General features: G+C 41.3%; 2 protein-coding genes across 7 annotated transcripts; both read right to left on the reverse strand.

Moving 5' to 3' along the window:
* Window positions 1-6,250: 6,250 nt before the first annotated feature.
* dsc2l (desmocollin 2 like) lies at window positions 6,251-26,140 on the reverse strand. Of its 2 annotated transcripts, none has more exons than XM_049748458.2 (16): window positions 25,624-26,140; window positions 25,456-25,546; window positions 25,090-25,286; window positions 24,833-24,931; window positions 10,305-10,460; window positions 9,995-10,139; window positions 9,766-9,920; window positions 9,555-9,689; window positions 9,285-9,470; window positions 8,958-9,205; window positions 8,733-8,875; window positions 8,431-8,655; window positions 8,141-8,362; window positions 7,925-8,040; window positions 7,602-7,847; window positions 6,251-7,506 (listed from the first exon to the last, which is right to left on the reverse strand). In XM_049748458.2, the coding sequence occupies exons 1-16, from the start codon at window positions 25,660-25,662 to the stop codon at window positions 7,309-7,311; spliced, it is 2,601 nt and encodes an 866-aa protein (XP_049604415.2). In that variant the 5' UTR covers window positions 25,663-26,140; the 3' UTR covers window positions 6,251-7,308. The 2 variants fall into 2 exon arrangements, with proteins under 2 accessions (XP_049604415.2, XP_049604414.2); XM_049748457.2 differs by having other exon boundaries at window positions 6,251-7,509; window positions 25,624-26,136.
* LOC125985526 (uncharacterized) lies at window positions 11,491-24,826 on the reverse strand. 5 transcript variants are annotated; one of them, XM_049748459.2, is made up of 17 exons: window positions 23,655-24,826; window positions 22,683-22,799; window positions 22,311-22,466; window positions 21,831-22,020; window positions 21,597-21,701; window positions 20,786-20,890; window positions 19,977-20,081; window positions 19,166-19,270; window positions 18,357-18,461; window positions 17,549-17,650; window positions 16,643-16,747; window positions 15,737-15,841; window positions 14,831-14,935; window positions 13,996-14,123; window positions 13,257-13,406; window positions 13,098-13,184; window positions 11,491-12,022 (listed from the first exon to the last, which is right to left on the reverse strand). In XM_049748459.2, the coding sequence occupies exons 3-16, from the start codon at window positions 22,382-22,384 to the stop codon at window positions 13,121-13,123; spliced, it is 1,548 nt and encodes a 515-aa protein (XP_049604416.1). In that variant the 5' UTR covers window positions 22,385-22,466; window positions 22,683-22,799; window positions 23,655-24,826; the 3' UTR covers window positions 11,491-12,022; window positions 13,098-13,120. The 5 variants fall into 5 exon arrangements, with proteins under 5 accessions (XP_049604416.1, XP_068504745.1, XP_068504743.1 ...); XM_068648644.1 differs by having other exon boundaries at window positions 14,019-14,123; window positions 22,683-24,826; XM_068648642.1 differs by lacking the exon at window positions 16,643-16,747 and having other exon boundaries at window positions 22,683-24,826.
* Window positions 26,141-26,463: the final 323 nt, after the last annotated feature.

Consider the following 26,463-nt stretch of genomic DNA (forward strand, 5'->3'; position numbering starts at 1 on the left):
TCAAGTAACATAAAAAAAAAAGAATGATTTCAACTCCCAAGTTGAGGTACAAGTGTATTTTCAATATTAGTACAGTCCAGTACAGGTAATAGACAACAATAACTTTCTGTGAGTCAATACCATGATAGAATTAATGCAACATGTGTAACCGCTGGATAAAGCAATCCTACCATAAAACAATCACGTTGATATAAATTAGCTCCACGGGGATCTCACATGTTCAAACAAGCAGTATTTTCTTTTCTATTTTATCGGTTCATTTGTGTTTTCCCTCCGCACAACTCCTGCCCGGACCTGCTAATGGCTTTTTATTATAAATTAATAATGTTGTTTACAAACTTGTCAAAGAGAACAGATCGTAGCTTTGGATCGATAGAACAGAGTTTGCACCGACACAGGCAACATGTATAGAATATGTACACTGGCGTTGTGACTTTAGCAAATTTTGTTTCCAATTAGTTCTTGACGAGATTGCGATCTATCTTACTGGCACCAATTAATGATATGGAGGTAATGCGATATCATTTGAAGGTGAAATTACAGTATGCATTCATTTCTTCTTCTACTTTTTCTAATCAGGGAATCAATCATGAATTAACTGTGGCTCTACAGAAAACTTCCATGAGAGTCGCTCTAAATCAGGACTGTGTGAGTTATGGCAGGGTCTGCCGATGGAGGTCACTGATAAGAAATGTTATCACGCAAGCTGTCACCCATGGCAGCCATTTGCTGTTCGTAATTAATCACCGGCAGAGGCTAATACGTTCATTCCACCTAAAGGAGATTTGTCGTCTCGGACCCTCTAAAGGTCAAATTCCGAAAGCGACTTTGACTTTTTGGAGACCTGCGTTTGTAGGATGTCAATATCACTTCATCACTATGCACATATTCACTCACTTTCTGACGCAATCGACTTGATTAAAGATCTTTGAAGTAGTGGTGGGACTTGGTTAAACATTAATTAGAGGCTTTGTTTATTAATTGCATTAAATTGTCACATGACCAAACCCAGAAAACAGGTGAGCTGTGATTGGTCTTATACTTGAGCTCTTAAGCACTGGGTTGTCATTTGCAGTCGAAAGCAAGTAACAAAATGGCCGCCCTGGCTTGAATTCTTATTCTTCAAATGCAATACTAATCAGACTATATGGGGCACATTTTTTCACCCTCATATGGCCAATTACTGAGATAAATTAGCATTGTTTAGTGGAAGCTAATGTTAGCTAGTTTGCTCTTTGCGTTTAGCTAATAGCGGAGGCTTGAAGTGCTGTTGGAATAACCAAAGTCGATGGAATTTCGGCAGCAGAGAACAGCTAAAGTTTTTTTTTTTTTTTTTTAATAACTCATTAAACTCCCGGCTGTAATTTTAAAAAATCATTAACGCAAGTACGGTCATACTGTCTAGACATATTTAGTACGTCTGAAAGAAGGATGCTAAAACATGCCTCGTTTTGGGATTTGTAAATAACGTGGCTTTGAGTTGACCTCTCTGAGGTGAGGATTGAAGGTCAGGGGAGAGGAAAGACTGTGAAATGTTCGTGCATCGATTTTCCTCCTTCCCTCATCGCCCCTTTATCTGTCACTCACGATGGATGGAGAGGGCTTTTGCTGACAGGGACACACTTTGTCAGTCAGTGGTTAAAAAAGCTCGAGAAGAATTTAGAAGGGTGAAGACCAGGGAAAAACAAACCAAAACAAAAAAACAACCATTCATCATCTCTCAAGCGTATTTTGATGAAAACGCAGCATCAGCTGTCTTGGTCTTGTATTTTGACACCTCTGTTTCTCAATATCAGGATATTTTGTGTACATTTTTGCCCGCATTGTCAAAAATCAGCACTTGTCAAGTTTTCCAGGAAAACATGCCTGTTAAAAATCACACAGTCACAAATGATTGAATGGCACAGCACTTGTCAAGTTTTCTAGAAAAACATGCCTTACAAATGATTGAATTTGTGCAATTTTCTTTTTTTGTGATTCCAAGGAACATGTTTTTGTTTTATTTTTCTACTAAAATAAATTGTAGTTGCACATCCACTACAGAAGGTGGCAGTGGTACTTCTCATTTTCAAGAGTGTGCGCAGAAAGTATAAGCAGGTTTTTCAGCAGATTAATTATTACTGTGGGAAAAAAAAGGTAGTGATACAATTTATAGCCCCAGCAGAGAGCAGCGCATATATTTTCCTCTTCCTTAATCACCATCATCAGAATGATTGAGTCGAAAGCAAGATTGATTTTCATTTTAATTGATATTGGATGGATCATGCGTCTACGCTCCACAAGTTGGATCCATTCCGCTAGCGCGTGCTGCTGTGAATCTTTTGTTTCGTACCGATCATTCAATACAGCCACTCAGTCCAATCAGATTTTCTCTGGCATCTATCTGCCAATATTTAGGGAAAACAATCCGAGTGTGCTCGCTGGGACTTGGCTTGGAGCGAGCATGCCTTTTTGGGTGCCAACTGCGTGACATAACCCTCTGTATCTCACTTTCCTACATCTCACATTGTCATTTGTGCTCTATTTGTGTTCTGTTGGCTGCATTGTGAGGTGCTCAAGCTTCTGATGGAGAGAGCGTCGGGTCAAGAATGGCAGAAAATCGATCAATTGTATTTCCCGTGAGCGAGACGAAGCTCATGAAAGGAATCTGGGTTTAAAGTGTTGCATCTAAACAACAATGTGGGTCGTGGGTCTTGGTGTTGTGTGCAAGAAGTGAAAGTATATCCCACCCACAGGTTTATTTCAATCATAGATTCAGATTTTGATCCAGCTTGATTGATTGATCAAAATATGGGCAATTCAATGCTGTTTTCTGGTTTCTCATCATGGATGGTATTGTTCGCCCAATCACCTTCGGAGTTATTTTCAGCAGCGAGACCCTTTTTTTCCCAGTTTTTATCAGCTCTTTCCCAGATGGAATTGTAACCACAGCCCCCCCTTCCCCCCACCCTCCCAATCTGTGAAACCAACCATCTGGTGCGTCATGTTTGTGAATTGTGGCCCTTTTTGTCCACAATTGTACACATCTTTTGTTGAGGCAGGCAGGAACAAGAATTGCTTCCACCCCCTGCTCCATCCTTTATTTAAGCCCCGACTAAGTGGGAGGACTTGAAATTTAAAATGTGCAAGCAGCCAATTAAACTCCACACATAGTCGTTGCGGTTATCCGGCCACGACCCCCCGGGCGAGAAGACAGTCTGACATCTCTCAGCCTCAAAGTGCTGCCAGAGGAGGCAAAGCAGCAAGTTGCACCAAAGGTGGTCTATAGATCCTCGCGGCGGGGGTAGCGCCCTGACTTCAAACCTGGCATGGAGCTCCGGGTTGCGCTCACAAGCCCATTTTTCTTCTCTTCCGTGTTGAGCAGGTGCAAGACACCGTTCACCGAGAGGAAAATATTGGACCTGCTTTTCTGATCCCAGCAAGGCACATTGAGGCATTTGGTTTTCTCGCCGCCCTTCTTACATGTGTTTTTGTCTCTAATCTTTTTGGGTGTGAAGTTTGTCTTATGATCCTTCTGGCACTCTTTTTGAAATCATTTGAAGTCCTTAGTGCAGCGGTACTCAAACTCTTTACAGCCAATACCATTGTGGATAATGATTAGTATTCAATTAAAAGGTAGCACACAAACTGCCTGATTGAAAACATTGATTCAAATTTGAAATGTAAATGCATTGAAGCGTTCTTAAATGTTAAATACAACTGACCTGCAGATGCCTCAAAATGTTGTGATTTATTTTATTTTTTTTAATTAAATTGCACTCATATGTGTTCTTTAGTTGTCTACTCTTAGAAAAGAAGTTTTTATGAAAGCGCTGGAAAATAACGAAGAGTTTCCTCGTACCTGAGGGGTCGATGATTTTTTTCATGTTAAAAGTACGACACTGGTTCCAATCACGCTGTGCTGGACTTTAATCACTTCTCTGAGAACATTGCTCTGCGCAGTAGGAACCAAAGTGTCTTCCACCTACAGGGTGGACAGTAATGAACAGGAAGTTCACCGCTTTTAGAGGAACAAACATCAGGTTTTGCTGTGATGGTACAGATGAATCGCCACAGGACCACAGACCTTTACACCTAATCGTCGACATTACGAGTTCACGCCATAGTCAGACATGTTTGATGGCTAGTGCAGTTGATCCATGTTTGATCCTCAATAGCAGAAACAAGATGAAAGTTATGCTTTCATCCCACACTTTTTTTGTTTGTCATGTGCTGCGTGGAGAGAAAACAGGTCAATATAATCAAAGAAAACTTTTGAGTTGCTTTAGTCTCTTATTTTGCAGTCTATTAGTCTCTGTGTTGTTTGTTCATACAGCAACCGCCCACTATATATATTTGTACTGTACTGCAAGGAGAGTTTACCTTTCTTCAGTTGCAAAATGTAGACTTCAGTAGGCTTCATGCAAGTGACTTCAAAGCTTGTGAGATTGTGTGTGGAATATCGTCATCGAGGAGTCTCTTGTGACTTTTAACGAGTTGGCAGGTGTGTGCGTACGAGAAAAAAAACAGAGTTATTGTCAGTCAAGTGACAGTTAATGCTTAATTGAAGCGCTGTCAGGTGGTTGCTTGGCTCACAAGTTCTCTTTGAAAAAAAACATCAGACAACGTGCATTCTCCTCTTAAAAGAGGTAAACACTGCCATCTAGTGGACATGATAGGGATTGTGCTTGGACCCCACAGCCTTATTGCGAAGGAAGTGCAAAATAAATATTTGGAATTTATTCATGTGTGACCGTATCCCATTTCTGCAGCAAAAAAAAGTCACATGACTCAAAATACTGTATGTCAGGTAAATAAAGTTTGTACTTAAGGTAGCTGGGAGGCATCAATTCCAATCTTGTCCTTTTCGGTGAACGATGCAAAGAATCCCATCTGAAGATTGTTTCCACACCGAGCTGCAATCTCATTAACAAGCATTAAATTAATTTCACGCTACTGCTTTGGAATTAATTGCATCTTAGCAGAAGCCGCTCTGATAGGGATGGACACGACGGTGTCTATTAAATCTTTTTTATTTTTTTATTTTTTATCAGACAAGCCTTGACTTGATACACTTGATGATCTTTGAGGCACCACTGACTCACAATCGAGAGGTCCTCACTTCCAGTCTTGGATCTCTTACGCATACACTTACTGGCAAGATGACAAGAGGCGGCCCACGTCTCAGTAACAAAGCTCAGGCTCCACCCCTGGTTGTCATGGTAACAATTGCATTGGCCCAGCAGTGTACTACAGGGCACAAAAAGGGCTGTTTCAATGGGCTTATTTCAGCAAGACAAAATTGGGTGTGTAAAGTGTGCTAGATTGAGTTTATTTGCAAAACATGCCTGCCATCATGCTTTGGGAGCCTTCATTAATAATCATTGAGCATAACTGCTTATTTTCATTATTTTTGACTTTTCGAGCTTGTCTTAATTGGCCTCTGTGGGATTTGGATTTGATGTTTACATATCGACCACATGCTGATAGTGTTTTTGTAATCCCTCACGATTATATATTGTTGTATTTTTCCACCAATTGTGTAATATATCACACTACTGGTGCGTGATCAGCATGCTTTCCAAACAACACTCTTTGGATTGTTTACTGCCTGTGTGCACAAAATCAGCTATGAATAAATAATCCCTGTGTCTTCATTTAAGGCGAATTGGTTTTTAGTTCATTTTTCATGGTGCATAACTTATTTATGGTGGTCGCTGCATAATGTAGATAAGCTTGTTATCTACAGAATCTCCCCCGTTTCAAATATGCTGTGAATTATTCATTCGAGGGTGATGTTGATTGCACGCTACAATACTTTTTCTTGAGGTCTTCTTAAAAATGAAAGATCATGCCTGTCCAGTAGCCCACTGCTAGGCAGCAACCTTACATTGTTGTCCCAAAGAACAGTCACATGCCTTTCTGTTTTATTGCAAAATGGATGCTTTGATTTTCTAAATATTTTTTATTTTATTTTATTTATTTTAATATTTAACAATACTGCCAGTATATTGCAATTTAGCACAGTAGTAAGCCTGAATTTGAAATTCCCGGCCCAAACCATAGGTGTAAAGGATTGTAAACTATGTGCTGTAACTCAATCCGTCAACGAGACAAGGTTGGGCGGGGCGCTTTTTAACCGACAGTGTCCCACACGAAGCATGCTTGAAGTTAAGCGAGCTAGACTGCCACACCCAAAAAAAAGCATTCACACCTGCAACCTGTTTTTTTTTTTTTTTTTACCTCCTTCAAGAGAAACCAATCACACTCGTACAAGAGTTCCTTTTATTATTTTCCGGTCGCACACACTACAGGTGTTACAGTGAAAAGACATCAGCTTGTTGAAGTCAATAAGTTAAGCCAAATCTACCTTTACGCATTCTCCGAGAGACATGTTCATCGACGCCAAATGCGGAAATGCTAGATTTTCCGTCATCGGACTCTTTTGTTACGCCGTTGTTAGTGGCCCAGTTGACGCCCTAGTATACACTTTGGCGTCTTAGAATGTTGCAATAACCGCTGACGGCTGCTGGAGCCGCACCCGCTCCACCTTTGACAATCGCGGCCTCCGCTGGAATGCGCGTGCACAGTTTAGAACCAGTAGTTGTCAAAAAAAAAAGAAAAAAATAGGGGCAGGCATTTTAATAGATTTCCTTGATCAATCAATTTGATTCTATGAACATTATTTTATTGCTATGGGACAAAAAAAAAAACACTGAAAGTTCTGGACCCCTATTTTAAGGTTAGCAGAACTCGAGCGCCAGCTGCCCTCCGTTGCTTTAAGATGCAATTGATCAAAAATCTCATTCTTAGAATGCCCGACTTTACTTTAAAATCTGCTGATTTTTTTTGTGTCTTTTAGGCAACTGTATCTTAGTTCATATTATCAAAAATATCAAAACTCTTTATAAAAAAATGGGGAGCCATTAAAACAGATAATTACTTTGCACATTGACTATGAGAACATGGGATTAGTAAAACCCCCAAACCTGAAGTTGTTACGAAATTATCAAACACACCCCTTGCCAAAAAAAAAAACAAAAAAAAAAAACATCAATGCATCAGCTACTAGCGACCAAGAATCCACTCCAAAAAAAAATAAAAAATAAAGCAAAGCAACAGGTACACTATGTACAGTGTCAGCAAGGTTATCAGTGCTTGGGACTCAAGACAAGGCAGCAGAGATTAAAAAAGAAAATTTGAGCAAAAGCCCACATGACTCGGCTTCTGTCTTCCCTTTCATTGTTGGCGGCAGGGTGGGAGGGGCCGCGATGCGCCGCATTCTGGGCACCCAACAGGCAAAACGCTATTTTTCTCCGGCTTGGTCGTTCATGTCTTTTTGCAGACGCCTGCAAGATTTTTGAACTTGGGTCCCAACGTGTTTAAGAAGTCGAGGTTTTCGTTGGCGTCGGCGTCGCTGCAGCAGCCGACCGAGCCGGCCGCCGAGCCCGCTCCCTCAAAGCCGTACTGGTGGATGATATCGTCCGCGTAGCGCCCGTCGTTCTCCTTGCCTCCGAAATAGGAAAGCTTCTGAAAGGCAAAGCCAGAAGCTTTACACTCGAGCTCAAACGCTTATAATACTTTGACAGATGTTTTCGAGAAAACGGGAGTGTCATCCTCACCTGATGCAAATAGCGTCCGTTTGTTTGCCAGGTGTTGAGAAAGTTTGCGTCGTAGTTCATCTGCTGGGTTCCGTACTGGCTGTCGTAATGTCCGCTGAAGAACTCGCCGTCGGTGGCACCAAAGCCGGACTTGTAGCGGGTGAGGTCCACGCATCCCAGCGAGGAGCCCTTTGTTTGCCAATCCTGATTGGCCACCGAGCCCTTGAATTCCGAGCCGGGGACGGGGACCTTGATCAGACTGGCGTCCTGTGGACGCAGAACAAAAAAGTGGTTCTTTTGCCTGGCTCGGATTGAAGGGAGTGAGACCTCTTCTCGCTCCTTACCACTTCTTCCCCCGGGGCTTCTGTGTTGGATTTGATGAGGATTCCGCCGCTGTCGGTCGTGTCCTCCAAGATCTGCAAGTCTGGCTTTGTCGTGCAAAAACAGGCGAGCAGCAAGACTGCAAGAGCAAAATGGCCCATTAGATGGAAAGAACGTCACACACTGATGTTCCCAACATGTAAGGGAGTGAACAAATCCAAAAAAGAAGAACAACTGACGTAGCAGCAGCAGAAGGAGCAGAGGCAGGAGGAATGCCAGCCACCCCATCGGGCCCAGCGAGGCCGACCAAGGCTTGGTCACGCAGGCGTCGTTCCTGCACTGGCAGATCCTGACGCTCACTGTCTGGATTTTCCCGTTGCCCTGCAGATCCTTCACCTCGACGGGAACTTGATGCACCTTCAAGGGGAGGTCTTTGTCCTGCCGTAGCGTGGCAGCCGTGTCTACGAGGGAAGCGCGCAATCCGTTTAGGGCCTGACGGAAGAATGACAAGCTACAAGCCGTCGCCTACCATTGAATCTGATGATGGACCATTTTCCCTCTTCGTTATGCGGCAGGCTGAAGGTGTAGGGGCCTTTAAAGGGCGCCTCGTCGGCATCTTCTGCCACGAGCAGCGCCGAGCCCATTTCCCCTTCCTTCTCGCACACTACCCTCTCGCCAGGCGGGACGATAACCGGCACGTTGTCGTTCACATCTTCCACCTGGATGATGACCATTCCCGTACCGGTTTTGGAAGCTGAAAGGCATGAGGGAACACACTCCCGCTCAAGTCCGCTATTCGAGGCGACGGATCTGTTTAAAAAAGCCACATACTTGCGTCGACGGCTCGCATGGTGATGTTGTAAAGTCCCTCCTTCACAAAGTGCGACTCTCTGTCGATGGTATTTGCCACCCTCAGCTCTCCTGAGTTCCTATCCACGTTGATCCAGGCGGCCGGGTCCATGATCTTGTAATACCTGCGGCGAGACGGTCCGCAAAGTTCTCGTCAGTCTCGCTTTCTTCGAGCGAGGCGAAGTCCCATCAGAGTGAGACGCTTACTTGATGCCGTCGCTGCTCTTGGTTTCCGGATCGATGGCTTTGTACGTTCCGATCACCGTGCCGTTGGGCGTGTTCTCTTTGACGGTGAAGCGAACGGTCGGCGCCGTGAATTCGGGACCTTCGTCCACGTCGCCCACCGTCAAGTCCACGGGGACGATCTCCCACTGGGCCGTGGTGCCGGTCAGCTCGGCTTCGTTGCGGGCCATCACTTCCAGCCTCATTTTTTGGGACTTCTCAAAATTTAAAGCCTGGAAAAAACGTCGGCACTCTTTACTTAAGATGACTTGGACTCCTCATGGTGTTACTCCAAAGTAAAAATCAACTCACCTTAGAAATGTACAGAAGGCCCTCATTTGTTTTGGGGTCCGTCTCCATCCGGAAGTTTCCGTTTTCATTGCCCTTAGTGATAACAAATTTCGATTTCCAGGCGGATGTGCCTTTTAAATCCTTATCTTCGACAGGCATACGGAGAATAAGTTTGCCAACTTCGTTCTCCTGTGTGGTGGCTTCGTACTGCACAATGAAAAGATTCAAAGGTTCAGGAATTATGGTCAACAATTGTGGGCAGGGGGGGTAACCGGGTCAAAAGCTGATTACCAATTTCTTTGTGAAGGTCGGCGGGTTGTCGTTGATGTCGGTCAGCGTGATGGTCGCCGTGCCAGTGGTGAACAAACCTTTGGCTCCGCCGTCCATATCTTTGATTTGCACAATCACGTTGTATATTTCTTTACTCTGACGAAAGAAGATTCCATTCACGTCACACGTGGTAGAATTGAAATTGCGGGACCCGAGCTCCGGCGGGCCTCACCTCTCTGTCTAAAGTATTGGTGGCCGTTGTCAAGACCCCCGTCTCAGGGTTGATGGCAAATCGCTCCAATTCGCTCAAAAGGGAATAGCGGATCTTCACGTGGTCGGTGCCTGCCTGGTCTCTGTCGGTGGCGTTCACCTTCCCCATAACGGTCCCTGCGGTGTGTTCATTTGATAAGATTGTTGCCAGAACAAACACTAAACAGGCCACAGTGTGTCGAGTTGCTCACCTGCTTTGCTTTTCTCCGCCACCGAAAATTGCATTTGGCCGCTGAACTGCGGCGCATTGTCATTCTGATCGTCCACGTTGACAAAGATGCCCAAAGGGTCATCGGTTTCTTGCCGCGTAAATTTGTCGAAAACCCTGGTTATTAACTGCAAAGGAAAAATAGAATGGTAGCTTATTGAATCGATACATGGTGCTGTCGATGACTCATGAAATTATTGATTGTAATTGATTCCAATAGAATCTAACAAAAAGTGACAGTAATTGAATTGCATTTCATTGGAAAATCTGAATGAGGAAAAGCGCCAACTCACGGCGAACTGCGGGAACTCCTCACGATCGACCGGCTTGAGCACAGTCAACATTCCAGAGTCGCTGTCAAACCTAAACACTCCTTCTGGGTACTTGTCGTAGCCGGGCCCAGTCAGAGTGTAGTACACCTGATGAATGGCTTCGGTGTCGGATACGAGCTGCAAAAGACGAGCGCCATCGTATGACCAACACTGACATCAATAAATATTTTGTGTGCAACCCAAAAAAATATTAATAGAGGCTCAAATGTACATTTTTTTTTTTTTTTTTTTTTTATGACGGGAAGGGATAGTTTTTGTTTTGTTTTCTTTTTTCGGAGGGTGAAGTAAAGTAATACAATACAAGTCACTTTTGGAAACATTTTAACGCAGCAAAAACAAATTATCCGATTACAAATTTGATTGACAGGGATTTCAGGCAAATGAAAGGTCGCAAAAATGTGCAGTAAATGACCCTTATAACAGATCATTCTAAACTGAAATAGTCACTATAACATAATAGTAAAAATTTACGCTGCTATATTATTCTGTAATTGTTATGGTTGGGTGTGTTTCAGCTTTATAAATGGAAAACTCTTCCCTTCTTATCTCAAGGTTGTTGGGAGTCTTTCAACAGTTGGGACACACACACACACACACACACACACACACACACACACACACATCCTTGTTAACCTCCCTCTGCAGGACCCAACTTAATTTACCGAGTTCTGGGGTCCACCCTTTCTAGTGGTCCAAGAACTATGAAAAAAATCAGGCAACTCCCAAAAAAAATCTTGTTACTAAAAATCACTTTCAATAAACACAATTTGAAACTTTTTTTTTCATGTCAGTTTTTCAGTCATATCTGGGGCCTGTTTCTAACATTCCGGCTTTGCGGGGTCCACCTTTACACACATGAGATTTTTAGTCAGTTATGGGGATCGCTTTTAATATTTCAACCTTAAGAGGTCTACCTATACACACATTATTTTTTTAGCCAGTTATGGAGCTTGCTGTTAAGATTTAAGACTTGTTAGGTCTGCCTTTATAAAGAGGATCTATCAAGTTCAACCCCAACCCTAATCTAACCCAAACATGCATTTGTGTGGACTTAATCATTTGAGAAAACCTAAAAATTTTGTTAGTGTTATTAATACTTTCATCTGGCTAAATATACTAGATATACATTGAAATGTGCATTCTAAAATACATTCTGAAGTCTTTATTCAGATTCTGGTCCATTTTCCTTGGTCACAGTCTTAATATTCTTCAATTTGTTCAGTCATATTGGTACATTTTAAAATATTTAAATTCTGCATTTTAGCTAACTATAAAGTACACAGGATTTACAAGTAATAATTGTCGAGTCAAAATTTTAAATGGACACATTACAAATGTAGCCAATGAATAAAGGAACTTATTTAATCTAACATTTACGAACAGGAGAAGTGGAGCATAAAAAAAATCACAAACAAATAGTGAACAAATGGTGAAACAGGACCAGCCATGTGTTTCTATCTCTGTTAAGGGAAGCTGTTTCACTCATATTTTCTCCTCATGGTGGTTATTCTCTTTTTGACAAAGTACTTAACAGCTCGGTGCTTGTGGTTCTGCAGCAATGCATCTCTCGCAGTCAAGCTTACCAGGAACCTGATTTGTCAATATATACTTCCTTGAATGTTTATTTACTGCAGCACATTCCTCTGGGGTCCAGCTTCTTTTCACAACTTTTCCGTTACCTAAGGGCATAGGAAGAGCACTTTTTAGTTTACAACTTAATTAGAACAAAATTGCATAAAGAATACATTCACTTTATGTACAATTATCCGACAATATAATTCAAATGAGATATTTTATAACGTCAACTATCTTTGTCAACAGTGATGAGCCTACAATAGACATAAGTAAATCAGTTAATATCTGAGATATTAATCCGGTCATTTAAGTTGCTAGGTGGTCTTCAGTGTCAGCTGTTTTGATATTAACAAAATTAAAAATAGATGCACAAAAGGGTAACATTAGAATGCCCCCAGTTTTGGTGGTGGGGGAAAGAGGTCTCTCATTTTCTTGATTACTTTTAAGCAGTTTTGCATTTGACCAGAATGTCACTGCTGGTAGATGAAGCAATTCCTGGACCCTACAGAGGTTGCACAGGCAGTCAAACTCCACCATGGCAGCACATTGGGATGCACCATTTCTCTGACAAAACCATTAAGAACAGATACAAGTTGTTGCAAAATCAGGGAAAATAAAAAATAAAAATCAGAGAAAAACTTTTTTCAGACAGTGTTTTACATGTATGGGGAATTTGCTTTGATAACGTGCTACACATGGACAAACAAAGATGATAAAAGTAAATTTGGAAATATATAATGTGTAAAAAATTAAATGCAAGCTGTATAAGAATGGTATCTGCCTTGGTGTGACAATGTGTGAATTTGCATATTCACTAATAGGTTAATCTAGAGCAATTTTTCTTTCTCTCTTTTGAGGTAAATGTGTCATGTATACATTACCTCTATTTAAAAATAGATGTAAACAAACATCTCACATATAATCAAGGTTAGCAATGACCTGTAACTCACATGAGAAAGGATGGGTCAATTTTCATTTTATGACAAAATTCAAAAGTTTAGACCTTACATGTCTAAGAAAAAAAGTCAAGTGGTGTTTAATATACCTTGCTTGGGTCATCTAAATCTTAGTAAGCAGCATATGTGAGGATAATTAGATACTGATACAGTAGTAACAATTGGGCAATTTAAAAGCAACTGTGATAAAGTTATATATTGAAAAGGATTACTCTAAACTCACCTCCCTTTTTGGCAGACTTTTCATTACTTGGGCCACGAGATGCGGAGGTACAAGAGGTCACTTCTATCACTTCTGGGATCAGCCCATCTGAAATGATGATTTTTAAGTACAGAAAAAAAACACAGTATAGCAATATTCTAAAACAAAAATTAACTGCACCTGTATAAGAATGCTTGGTCAAATTTAATATACTCTTGTTTTGAGCAGATTGATTTGCAGAGGTACAGAGCAGTCCTTTTGGGAATCATTGTCAGTATCATCACTGTCTGAGTAGTCCACTTTGAGAAACTCCTTTGATAATTGATAGCTCTATGGAGGGAATTAAAAGAAATGTGTTGTTAGTTTCTGCAAGCTACTCTTATATGCTGTATTAATATAAAGACTAGAATTTCTTTGCTCAAAATAATTAAAATTTCTGTCCAATATCTTAACTGGTAGACGACCGGTGCTGTACACATCCTCTGAAATATGCCAAAACCTTATATCACAGGAAATTTTACATATAAAACATGGAAAAGGCTCCAAAATTTACAACAAAGAAGCCACAAGAAACCATATTTCAGAAATCTGTTATGTGTGTGTGAATGATTGGCTTGGTTGGAATAACCATGACAACCTTAGATCCATACGGAGGGCCCCACAAGTAGCCATCAGAAATCTGTTATGTGTGTGTGAATGATTGGCTTGGTTGGACACCCATGGGCGCATGTTTCAACAATCCATCTATAGGTGTGTGTGCCACTGGTTCGTTTGGGCTCTATGAGGAGAACCACTAAAACCGTGTGATCCAATGGTTGGCTGAATGCTGTTTAAGGTACCTTCTGACTAAAGAACAGCTTTCCAACTAAAAGCTGTAAACTAAGAGAACAAGAAAAGGTCTACAAAGTTTATTTCTTACAACAAAGTCGCACTGAATGTTACCCGTTGGCTGGCATCTTGTTTGATGTTATCATCAGGGTCAGAGTCCTGCCAAGTTCTGGCTGGTTCAGGCAGCGCACCATCAACAGGAGCCTGAGAGCCTGTCACCTGGAATTAAAACCACAAATAACTTACCAACATCATACAGACACCACAAATGACAGACTCAAGACCTGTATAGTTAAATCATGTGAAGTTAGTCCCCGAAACCAAACAAGCTTTTCTAACTAAAGTGTTCCAGTCAGTTCTGGATGTCTAATCAGGTCCTATAACAGCATCTTTATGGATGTAGTGGAGCATCCTTCAGCATGACACTTTAGCCGTTTAGCTGTTGAGGATGTGTGGAACTATAGCTGTAATATAATCAGCCTCCATAATGTCCATAACCAAAATATGATCTAAAAACATGAGACAACCTTCGATCCATACGGAGGGCCCCACAAGTAGCCATCAGAAATCTGTTATTATGTGAGTGTGAATGATTGGCTTGGTTGGAATAACCAAGACAACTTTAGATCCATACGGAGGGCCCCACAAGTAGCCATCACAAATCTGTTATGTGTGTGTGAATGATTGGCTTGGTTGGACACCCATGGGCGCATGTTTCAACAATCCATCTATAGGTGTGTGTGCCACTGGTTCGTTTGGGCTCTATGAGGAGAACCACTAAAACCGTGTGATCCAATGGTTGGCTGAATGCTGTTTAAGGTACCTTCTGACTAAAGAACAGCTTTCCAACTAAAAGCTGTAAACTAAGAGAACAAGAAAAGGTCTACAAAGTTTATTTCTTACAACAAAGTCTAACTGAATGTTACCTGTTGGCTGGCATCTTGTTTGATGTTATCATCAGGGTCAGAGTCCTGCCAAGTTCTGGCTGATTCAGGCAGCGCACCATCAACAGGAGCCTGAGAGCCTGTCACCTGGAATTAAAACCACAAATAACTTACCAACATCATACAGACACCACAAATGACAGACTCAAGACCTGTATAGTTAAATCATGTGAAGTTAGTCCCCAAAACCAAACAAGCTTTTCTAACTAAAGTGTTCCAGTCAGTTCTGGATGTCTAATCAGGTCCTATAACAGCATCTTTATGGATGTAGTGGAGCATCCTTGAGCATGACACTTTAGCCGTTTAACTGTTGAGGATGTGTGGAACTATAGCTGTAATATAATCAGCCTCCATAATGTCCATAACCAAAATATGATCTAAAAACATGAGACAACCTTCGATCCATACGGAGGGCCCCACAAGTAGCTATCAGAAATCTGTTATTATGTGTGTGTGAATGATTGGCTTGGTTGGAATAACCAAGACAACTTTAGATCCATACGGAGGGCCCCACAAGTAGCCATCAGAAATCTGTTATTATGTGTGTGTGAATGATTGGCTTGGTTGGAATAACCAAGACAACTTTCGATCCATACGGAGGGCCCCACAAGTAGCCATCAGAAATCTTTTATGTGTGTGTGAATGATTGGCTTGGTTGGACACCCATGGGCGCATGTTTCAAATATCCATCTATAGGTGTGTGTGCCACTGGTTCGTTTGGGCTCTATGAGGAGAACCACTAAAACCGTGTGATCCAATGGTTGGCTGAATGCTGTTTAAGGTACCTTCTGACTAAAGAACAGCTTTCCAACTAAAAGCTGTAAACTAAGAGAACAAGAAAAGGTCTACAAAGTTTATTTCTTACAACAAAGTCTAACTGAATGTTACCTGTTGGCTGGCATCTTGTTTGATGTTATCATCAGGGTCAGAGTCCTGCCAAGTTCTGGCTGGTTCAGGCAGCGCACCATCAACAGGAGCCTGAGAGCCTGTCACCTGGAATTAAAACCACAAATAACTTACCAACATCATACAGACACCACAAATGACAGACTCAAGACCTGTATAGTTAAATCATGTGAAGTTAGTCCCCAAAACCAAACAAGCTTTTCTAACTAAAGTGTTCCAGTCAGTTCTGGATGTCTAATCAGGTCCTATAACAGCATCTTTATGGATGTAGTGGAGCATCCTTGAGCATGACACTTTAGCCGTTTAACTGTTGCGGATGTGTGGAACTATAGCTGTAATATAATCAGCCTCCATAATGTCCATAACCAAAATATGATCTAAAAACATGAGACAACCTTCGATCCATACGGAGGGCCCCACAAGTAGCTATTAGAAATCTGTTATTATGTGTGTGTGAATGATTGGCTTGGTTGGAATAACCAAGACAACTTTAGATCCATACGGAGGGCCCCACAAGTAGCCATCAGAAATCTGTTATTATGTGTGTGTGAATGGTTGGCTTGGTTGGAATAACCAAGACAACTTTCGATCCATACGGAGGGCCCCACAAGTAGCCATCAGAAATCTTTTATGTGTGTGTGAATGATTGGCTTGGTTGGACACCCATGGGCGCATGTTTCAAATATCCATCTATAGGTGTGTGTGCCACTGGTTCGTTTGGGCTCTATGAGGAGAACCACTAAAACCGTGTGATCCAATGGTTGGCTGAATGCTGTTTAAGGTACCTTCTGACTAAAGAACAGCTTTCCAACTAAAAGCTGTAAACTAAGAGAACAAGAAAAGGTCTACAAAGTTTATTTCTTACAACAAAGTCTAACTGAATGTTACCTGTTGGCTGGCATCTTGTTTGATGTTATCATCAGGGTCAGAGTCCTGCCAAGTTCTGGCTGGTTCAGGCAGCGCACCATCAACGGGAGCCTGAGAGCCTGTCACCTGGAATTAAAACCACAAATAACTTACCAACATCATACAGACACCACAAATGACAGACTCAAGACCTGTATAGTTAAATCATGTGAAGTTAGTCCCCAAAACCAAACAAGCTTTTCTAACTAAAGTGTTCCAGTCAGTTCTGGATGTCTAATCAGGTCCTATAACAGCATCTTTATGGATGTAGTGGAGCATCCTTGAGCATGACACTTTAGCCGTTTAACTGTTGAGGATGTGTGGAACTATAGCTGTAAAATAATCAGCCTCCATAATGTCCTTAACCAAAATATGATCTAAAAACATGAGACAACCTTCGATCAATACGGAGGGCCCCACAAGTAGCTGTCAGAAATCTGTTATTATGTGTGTGTGAATGATTGGCTTGGTTGGAATAACCAAGACAACTTTAGATCCATACGGAGGGCCCCACAAGTAGCCATGAGAAATCTGTTATTATGTGTGTGTGAATGATTGGCTTGGTTGGAATAACCAAGACAACTTTCGATCCATACGGAGGGCCCCACAAGTAGCCATCAGAAATCTGTTATGTGTGTGTGAATGATTGGCTTGGTTGGACACCCATGGGCGCATGTTTCAAATATCCATGTATAGGTGTGTGTGCCACTGGTTCGTTTGGGCTCTATGAGGAGAACCACTAAAACCGTGTGATCCAATGGTTGGCTGAATGCTGTTTAAGGTACCTTCTGACTAAAGAACAGCTTTCCAACTAAAAGCTGTAAACTAAGAGAACAAGAAAAGGTCTACAAAGTTTATTTCTTACAACAAAGTCTAACTGAATGTTACCTGTTGGCTGGCATCTTGTTTGATGTTATCAGGGTCAGAGTCCTGCCAAGTTCTGGCTGGTTCAGGCAGCGCACCGTCAACAGGAGCCTGAGAGCCTGTCACCTGGAATTAAAACCACAAATAACTTACCAACATCATACAGACACCACAAATGACAGACTCAAGACCTGTATAGTTAAATCATGTGAAGTTAGTCCCCAAAACCAAACAAGCTTTTCTAACTAAAGTGTTCCAGTCAGCCCTGATGTCTAATCAGGTCCTATAACAGCATCTTTATGGATGTAGTGGAGCATCCTTCAGCATGACACTTTAGCCGTTTTGCTGTTGAGGATGTGTGGAACTATAGCTGTAATATAATCAGCCTCCATAATGTCCATAACCAAAATATGATCTAAAAACATGAGACAACTTTCGATCCATACGGAGGGCCCCACAAGTAGCCATCAGAAATCCGTTATTGTGTGTGTGTGAATGATTGGCTTGGTTGGAATAACCAAGACAACTTTAGATCCATACGGAGGGCCCCACAAGTAGCCATCAGAAATCTGTTATGTGTGTGTGAATGATTGGCTTGGTTGGACACCCATGGGCGCATGTTTCAACAATCCATCTATAGGTGTGTGTGCCGCTGGTTCGTTTGGGCTCTATGAGGAGAACCACTAAAACCGTGTGATCCAATGGTTGGCTGAATGCTGTTTAAGGTACCTTCTGACTAAAGAACAGCTTTCCAACTAAAAGCTGTAAACTAAGAGAACAAGAAAAGGTCTACAAAGTTTATTTCTTACAACAAAGTCTAACTGAATGTTACCTGTTGGCTGGTATCTTGTTTGATGTTATCATCAGGGTCAGAGTCCTGCCAAGTTCTGGCTAGTTCAGGCAGCGCACCGTCAACAGGAGCCTGAGAGCCTGTCACCTGGAATTAAAACCACAAATAACTTACCAACATCATACAGACACCACAAATGACAGACTCAAGACCTGTATAGTTAAATCATGTGAAGTTAGTCCCCAAAACCAAACAAGCTTTTCTAACTAAAGTGTTCCAGTCAGACCTGATGTCTAATCAGGTCCTATAACAGCATATTTATGGATGTAGTGGAGCATCCTTCAGCATGACACTTTAGCCGTTTTGCTGTTGAGGATGTGTGGAACTATAGCTGTAATATAATCAGCCTCCATAATGTCCATAACCAAAATATGATCTAAAAACATGAGACAACTTTTGATCCATACGGAGGGCCCCACAAGTAGCCATCAGAAATCTGTTAGTGTGTGTGTGAATGATTGGCTTGGTTGGAATAACCAAGACAACTTTAGATCCATACGGAGGGCCCCACAAGTAGCCATCAGAAATCTGTTATGTGTGTGTGAATGATTGGCTTGGTTGGACACCCATGGGCGCATGTTTCAACAATCCTTCTATAGGTGTGTGTGCCACTGGTTCGTTTGGGCTCTATGAGGAGAACCACTAAAACCGTGTGATCCAATGGTTGGCTGAATGCTGTTTAAGGTACCTTCTGACTAAAGAACAGCTTTCCAACTAAAAGCTGTAAACTAAGACAGCAAGAAAAGGTCTGCAAAGTTTATTTCTTACAACAAAGTCTAACTGAATGTTACCTGTTGGCTGGCATCTTGTTTGATGTTATCATCAGGATCAGAGTCCTGCCAAGTTCTGGCTAGTTCAGGCAGCGCACCGTCAACAGGAGCCTGAGAGCCTGTCACCTGGAATTAAAACCACAAATAACTTACCAACATCATACAGACACCACAAATGACAGACTCAAGACCTGTATAGTTAAATCATGTGAAGTTAGTCCCCAAAACCAAACAAGCTTTTCTAACTAAAGTGTTCCAGTCAGCCCTGATGTCTAATCAGGTCCTATAACAGCATCTTTATGGATGTAGTGGAGCATCCTTCAGCATGACACTTTAGCCGTTTTGCTGTTGAGGATGTGTGGAACTATAGCTGTAATATAATCAGCCTCCATAATGTCCATAACCAAAATATGATCTAAAAACATGAGACAACTTTCGATCCATACGGAGGGCCCCACAAGTAGCCATCAGAAATCTGTTATTGTGTGTGTGTGAATGATTGGCTTGGTTGGAATAACCAAGACAACTTTAGATCCATACGGAGGGCCCCACAAGTAGCCATCAGAAATCTGTTATGTGTGTGCGAATGAGTGGCTTGGTTGGACACCCATGGGCGCATGTTTCAACAATCCTTCTATAGGTGTGTGTGCCACTGGTTCGTTTGGGCTCTATGAGGAGAACCACTAAAACCATGTGATCGAATGGTTGGCCTAATGCTGTTTAAGGTACCTTCTGACTAAAGAACAGCTTTCCAACTAAAAGCTGTAAACTAAGAGAACAAGAAAAGGTCTACAAAGTTTATTTCTTACAACAAAGTCTAACTGAATGTTACCTGTTGGCTGGCATCTTGTTTGATGTTATCATCAGGGTCAGAATCCTGCCAAGTTCTGGCTGGTTCAGGCAGAGCACCGTCAACAGGAGCCTGAGAGCCTGTCACCTGGAATTAAAACCACAAATAACTTACCAACATCATACAGACACCACAAATGACAGACTCAAGACCTGTATAGTTAAATCATGTGAAGTTAGTCCCCAAAACCAAACAAGCTTTTCTAACTAAAGTGTTCCAGTCAGACCTGATGTCTAATCAGGTCCTATAACAGCATATTTATGGATGTAGTGGAGCATCCTTCAGCATGACACTTTAGCCGTTTTGCTGTTGAGGATGTGTGGAACTATAGCTGTAATATAATCAGCCTCCATAATGTCCATAACCAAAATATGATCTAAAAACATGAGACAACTTTTGATCCATACGGAGGGCCCCACAAGTAGCCATCAGAAATCTGTTAGTGTGTGTGTGAATGATTGGCTTGGTTGGAATAACCAAGACAACTTTAGATCCATACGGAGGGCCCCACAAGTAGCCATCAGAAATCTGTTATGTGTGTGTGAATGATTGGCTTGGTTGGACACCCATGGGCGCATGTTTCAACAATCCTTCTATAGGTGTGTGTGCCACTGGTTCGTTTGGGCTCTATGAGGAGAACCACTAAAACCATGTGATCCAATGGTTGGCTGAATGCTGTTTAAGGTACCTTCTGACTAAAGAACAGCTTTCCAACTAAAAGCTGTAAACTAAGAGAACAAGAAAAGGTCTACAAAGTTGATTTCTTACAACAAAGTCTAACTGAATGTTACCTGTTGGCTGGCATCTTGTTTGATGTTATCATCAGGGTCAGAGTCCTGCCAAGTTCTGGCTGGTTCAGGCAGAGCACTGTCAACAGGAGCCTGAGAGCCTGTCACCTGGAATTAAAACCACAAATAACTTACCAACATCATACAGACACCACAAATGACAGACTCAAGACCTGTATAGTTAAATCATGTGAAGTTAGTCCCCAAAACCAAACAAGCTTTTCTAACTAAAGTGTTCCAGTCAGACCTGATGTCTAATCAGGTCCTATAACAGCATCTTTATGGATGTAGTGGAGCATCCTTCAGCATGACACTTTAGTCGTTTTGCTGTTGAGGATGTGTGGAACTATAGCTGTAATATAATCAGCCTCCATAATGTCCATAACCAAAATATGATCTAAAAACATGAGACAACTTTCGATCCATACGGAGGGCCCCACAAGTAGCCATCAGAAATCTGTTATTGTGTGTGTGTGAATGATTGGCTTGGTTGGAATAACCAAGACAACTTTAGATCCATACGGAGGGCCCCACAAGTAGCCATCAGAAATCTGTTATGTGTGTGTGAATGATTGGCTTGGTTGGACACCCATGGGCGCATGTTTCAACAATCCTTCTATAGGTGTGTGTGCCACTGGTTCGTTTGGGCTCTATGAGGAGAACCACTAAAACCATGTGATCCAATGGTTGGCTGAATGCTGTTTAAGGTACCTTCTGACTAAAGAACAGCTTTCCAACTAAAAGCTGTAAACTAAGAGAACAAGAAAAGGTCTACAAAGTTTATTTCTTACAACAAAGTCTAACTGAATGTTACCTGTTGGCTGGCATCTTGTTTGATGTTATCATCAGGGCCAGAGTCCTGCCAAGTTCTGGCTGGTTCAGGCAGCGCACCGTCAACAGGAGCCTGAGAGCCTGTCACCTGGAATCAAAACCACAAATAACTTACCAACATCATACTGAGAGTAATTCAAATAAAAGAGACAAAAATCTTCCTTTTTTTAATAACAAATTAATATTCCAACTTGCATACTTGATCTTACTGACTTACTTTTTCACGCCATGGCCATTTAGAATCACCATAGTTGTAATCGATTTCAGTTCCCATTTCTATTTTTTTGATGGCAAAAAGGCACAAATGGGGCTCGTCATTTACTATTTTTTTCATGGTGCAGTTTGGAGACTTGTGGTTGTCATTCACTAATCTTCCAAGAGAGCCATCCTCTGTTGATGCATCAATACTAGGAAAGAAAAAACAGAAATCAAACATTTTGTATCATATAACTAGTTTTTTAGTAAAATAAAAGTTGGCTTACAGAAATAAAAACTTGCAACATTTCAAAAGAAAAGTTGAGAGGGAAACAATGTCTTTTTGAACGTCATAGCACTAAATAAAAAAAATTGTTAATGCCACAATCCTGATGTGTTATTGAAATATTGCTTCTGAGTGACTCACTAATTTAGGGTATTTTATTCCAGTCTCTTTCTAGAGTTCATAATTATTGTATAGAAAATATTTGGATATACATACCACCAGTAATGATTCTGCCATTCAAAGTCAAAGAGAAATGTACTCTCCTTTTCAGAGTACTGCTTGTTTGGCATTTTTCTGCTGACAGAAGTTGACCCCTGTATTCTAAGATGAACTCTCCTTGTTCAAAGTGCTGGGTAGCAAACACGCCTCTTCCTGCAAGGACATTTTATATAAAACCATTGGTTATGAGAAAATAAAGATACACCTTTAACCAAATAATTGTGGTGTCATCTTACAATTTTAATACTAAGTTCTCGCTTAGAAACAGAAATACAACAACCAATCTGAATTTGATTGTTTTTTGTGTTGTTTTATAAAATAAATAAATATATACTTAATGGATAAATGGTCTAAAAATGAGTTTATTACCTTTTTGATCATCAATAAATCTTTCCACTAGTCCAGGTTTGTCCTTTGAGGATTAAATGTAAAAGGCTGCTTCATCAGCAGGCTTTTTTCTTGCTTTCCTTTTGGACATTTCTGGCTCTAAAAAATAATTCAAAACATGGCAGAGAGAACTTTAACAAGCACTCTATATTAATTTTAAAAGATTTGTAATCATCCACTGTATAAAGACTGAAGGAATAAGCCTGGCCTGAGAACTAACAGAACAAGAGTGATTAAAGAAAGAATATTTTTCAGAAAATACTGATATATTAATGAAAATGTTTGTCGGTTTGAAGCTGAGCTTTGTTACTTTTAACTAGTCACAGTTCCAACCAGGTGCTGCATCCAAAGAAAAGTTATTTCAATAGTTTTACCAGTATAACTCGTTATACTTTTCAGGAGCTACCAACTCGTTTTTATTATGTTTGTGTTTGAAAAGTGAACGTAGCATCCTGATTAGCGGTAGCTAATTAGCCAATAAGCTAGTTTCCGGATTGTTTTATTTGCGTCAGAATGCTTGTGTTATTTAAAGAAAGCATTCTTACATGATAGAAAACCACCGAGAAATACAGAAGACATGCAGATATATCATAACACTGAGCACACACGTGTTTGACGAGTTTTGAAGTGGTTTCGGCAATTACGGCCAGAGTCCGGTTCTGGGCTTAGCAATTATGAAACATTAGCACATCGAAATCATCCTGAATATAACACGGAGCAATTATACATTCTGTCGTACTCTTTTACACCATTGTTTTTAAAACCACTGCAAGCTAAGATGAATAACAAGTTAAAAAGCCGGACTGTCTGAGGGGAAAACGTTACGCCATCCGAGTGACAATATACCGAATCCGAAGCCATAATCATTGCATATAAACCCCTCGGGGTCTGGACAAAAAGCATTTCTACATCAGTTTCTTGTACTTAGTATTTACATGCAGTTGATTTACTCACCGTGTATGTTGTGTTTCGTTATGAGCAGCGTGTCTTCGTCGCGGAGCAGTCTCAGTCTGGCGGCGTCACACGTGGCGAAGTGACGTTAAGCTGGTGGTTTTAGCCGCATGAAGCTAACACATGCAATACCTGCTGATTTAACTAATATGTAAACTGATGGTAAAGAATAAATTACTATTTATTTATACCTTTATTTTTATGTTTAGAACATGAAAAATGCACGAGATGCTGATTTAACTAATATGTAAACTGATGGTAAAGAATAAATTACTATTTATTTATACCTTTATTTTTATGTTTAGAACATGAAAAATGCACGAGACAGTTTTTAAAATAAGCCTAATAGAATGAGCGTATTTTTATAAAGCAAGTGTAATGAATATTAAATAACGTAGATAAATTGCAATTGTAATGCAGGAATTTTATGTTTACAGTATTATTTTAGCTGCTATGGTTACTAAAATAATAATTACCTGGTTTAAATCTACAGGAAATAGCATTTTATTTTCTTAATCAACACTCGGATCACGAGGTGCCCTGATTGGTTGAATCACACACACTTCCGGTAGTGTGTATACTTGCAATACCACTTGCCATGGTCGGGGGGCCGCTACTGAGCACACACACTTCACACACACAATTCTCAACATTGCGACCATGAGGGGTAAGTGAAAAAAATTCGTGAGGCATGTTGTTAGAGCATTTCAAGCTGTTTTAGAGTGGTTTCCCGAGTGGGGTCCATGATTTTGGACCCCACAACGACACAGGGCCCCACTTTGTTGGTGGGCTCCCTGTCTTCGGACCCCCCATACTAATAAAAACAAGTACACACACACACACACACACACACACACACACGTGCTGTGTGTACTGTATATATGAGTCACTGTTGTCCCAAGTGGCCATGAGGAATGGGGAACGGTTTTATGACACTAAATATTGATTACATAAGAAACAATCACGTGTTGCTTATCAGACAAGATCAATATTAACAAACCAACAATACGAGAATCAATTTAATATTTTGACAATTGGAAACCCTGACTAAAATTCATCCTTTCATTTGGAAATGCGACATTATAGTGTGCTGTATTTTTTGTAGTGACTTTTTAGTTTTCCTGTATATTGAAATGCATAATTTCAATGCTTGGTGTGTCGCGTGTGTTTGATAAAATTACCCTTGAGACGTCTCTTGGATAGGGGCCGGGGTCATTCTCCAAGATATTGATGGGTGGGGGGCTCCAGCGTCTTCTGAACCGTTGCAGCACGTCAGTGGGCTACACGGCACAGTCAGTAGTGGGAATTAAGAACAACTATTTTGTTACTGTACTTAAATCGCTTTATCAAGTATCAGCGCATAATATTTTTACTCAAGTACCGATGTGAGCACTTTTGCAAGTTGGGGGCGCGAGGAGGGGAAGGATTGCTTTGGTACCTGTCTGATCATTTGCTCGCTGGCAATGAGGTTGACGTCCATCTGCATTTGCCGCCCGTCGTTGCGTTCAGCCCAAACGGAGAAAGTTCTGCCTTTAGACGAGATCTCGACGGCGGTCGTGGCCGTCACCGAACCGTTGGGCCAGACTGTGAAAGCCCGGTCGTTGCAAGTGACGCTTGCGCAGCTCGCCACATTGACTGGAGCACAGGGAAGAACAGGTTGAGTGAGGTTTTTTATTATTATTATTATTATTATTATTATTATTATTATTATTATTATTATTATTATTATTATTATTATTATTATTATTATTATTGCAGAAATACGGTACCGGTTAGATCGTGAATAAAAAGAATTTGTAATTACGTCTGCTTATCTCGAATCTGGCCGGGATACTTTGCGGCACCGGGACGTACAGGACGTTTGGGAGGAAGCACGACTCTACTCCGACCAGGATCTAAAGTTACACATAGTTAGTGTCGAATATCACGAGGTTCCTCTTTGTTCATAAAACAACACATATGTCAAACTCACCAGCGCCAGGCAGACGTTGAAAATGACAGCATTCGCCATCGTTTTTCTTTTCAAATACAAAGTTGCACTTTGCCCCAAGCAAAAAGCAATCCCCTCACAGCATTAAAAAAAAAAAAAAAAAAAAAGCGAAAAAGTTTCGAGCGTTCAGGTGTCGGTTTGGAAGCCGTAATCACGTAGAAGAAAGAACTCCTGCTGCTTCTCTTACGCCTCCATGGCACCTTTTGCGCTCGCTCGGTTGCTTTTCGCTGCTGGCGGTGTGTCAATAATCCGGACACACCTTGAACGCCCCACCCAAAGGCCGAGCTTCCCCAGCAGGCTAGTATCAGCAAGGGAGGACTTGTGTGCACCCAGCACTCCTCCAAACGTTACAAATTCTAAAATCCTCCAGCAGGAGGAGCTGTTTCTTCAATTCTTTTTTACAATTTGGGATTTTTAAAGTTTTCCTAATGTTTCGTTTAAGTCTTCATCACAAAGCAGCACTCTATATCAATACTACACTACTGATGCTGCTGCACAAATAAAAGTTATGCATGCCTCTCAGGGAGTATGCGTGTGTTATGTGCATCTAGCCTGAAAACAATTGTCTTTTCTACTAGTTTTTCAAGTGTATCCGGTCTGTGGAAGTTCTCCCAAGTCTGCACAGTTGAACAACCTCTATGTGCCCCTCCTCTTTCCTCAACACAGCTAAGGCTCCTCTCTCAGCACTGCAGGAATGTGCACTAAATGGAGCCTGGCTGGCAAGGGGGTGGGGAGGTTGTCCTCCCACTTGTTATCTCTAAAAAAGTGTTTGCAAAGAAGCGAGCCAAAGAGAGAAGAAAAAAAAGTGGTCGACAACGCTGC

This window comes from Syngnathus scovelli, chromosome 17 (genome assembly GCF_024217435.2).
Source record: "Syngnathus scovelli strain Florida chromosome 17, RoL_Ssco_1.2, whole genome shotgun sequence".
In the NCBI taxonomy this organism is placed as follows: Eukaryota; Metazoa; Chordata; class Actinopteri; order Syngnathiformes; family Syngnathidae; genus Syngnathus; species Syngnathus scovelli.

Bases quoted from the DNA above. Each gene is read 5' to 3' on its own strand.
- LOC125985526 (XM_049748459.2), bottom strand. From the start codon at position 22,384: ATGCCAAACAAGCAGTACTCTGAAAAGGAGAGTACATTTCTCTTTGAC. The intron at 21,702-21,830 runs GTAAGTCAGTAA...TTTTGATTCCAG, and splicing joins AATGGCCATGGCGTGAAAAA to GTGACAGGCTCTCAGGCTCC. The intron at 14,124-14,830 runs GTAACATTCAGT...TTTTAATTCCAG, and splicing joins AACAAGATGCCAGCCAACAG to GTGACAGGCTCTCAGGCTCC.
- dsc2l (XM_049748457.2), bottom strand. From the start codon at position 25,662: ATGGCGAATGCTGTCATTTTCAACGTCTGCCTGGCGCTG. The intron at 25,287-25,455 runs GTAATTACAAAT...CCTGTGCTCCAG, and splicing joins CAGATTCGAGATAAGCAGAC to TCAATGTGGCGAGCTGCGCA. The intron at 7,848-7,924 runs GTAAGGAGCGAG...CTGCGTCCACAG, and splicing joins AAGCCCCGGGGGAAGAAGTG to GACGCCAGTCTGATCAAGGT.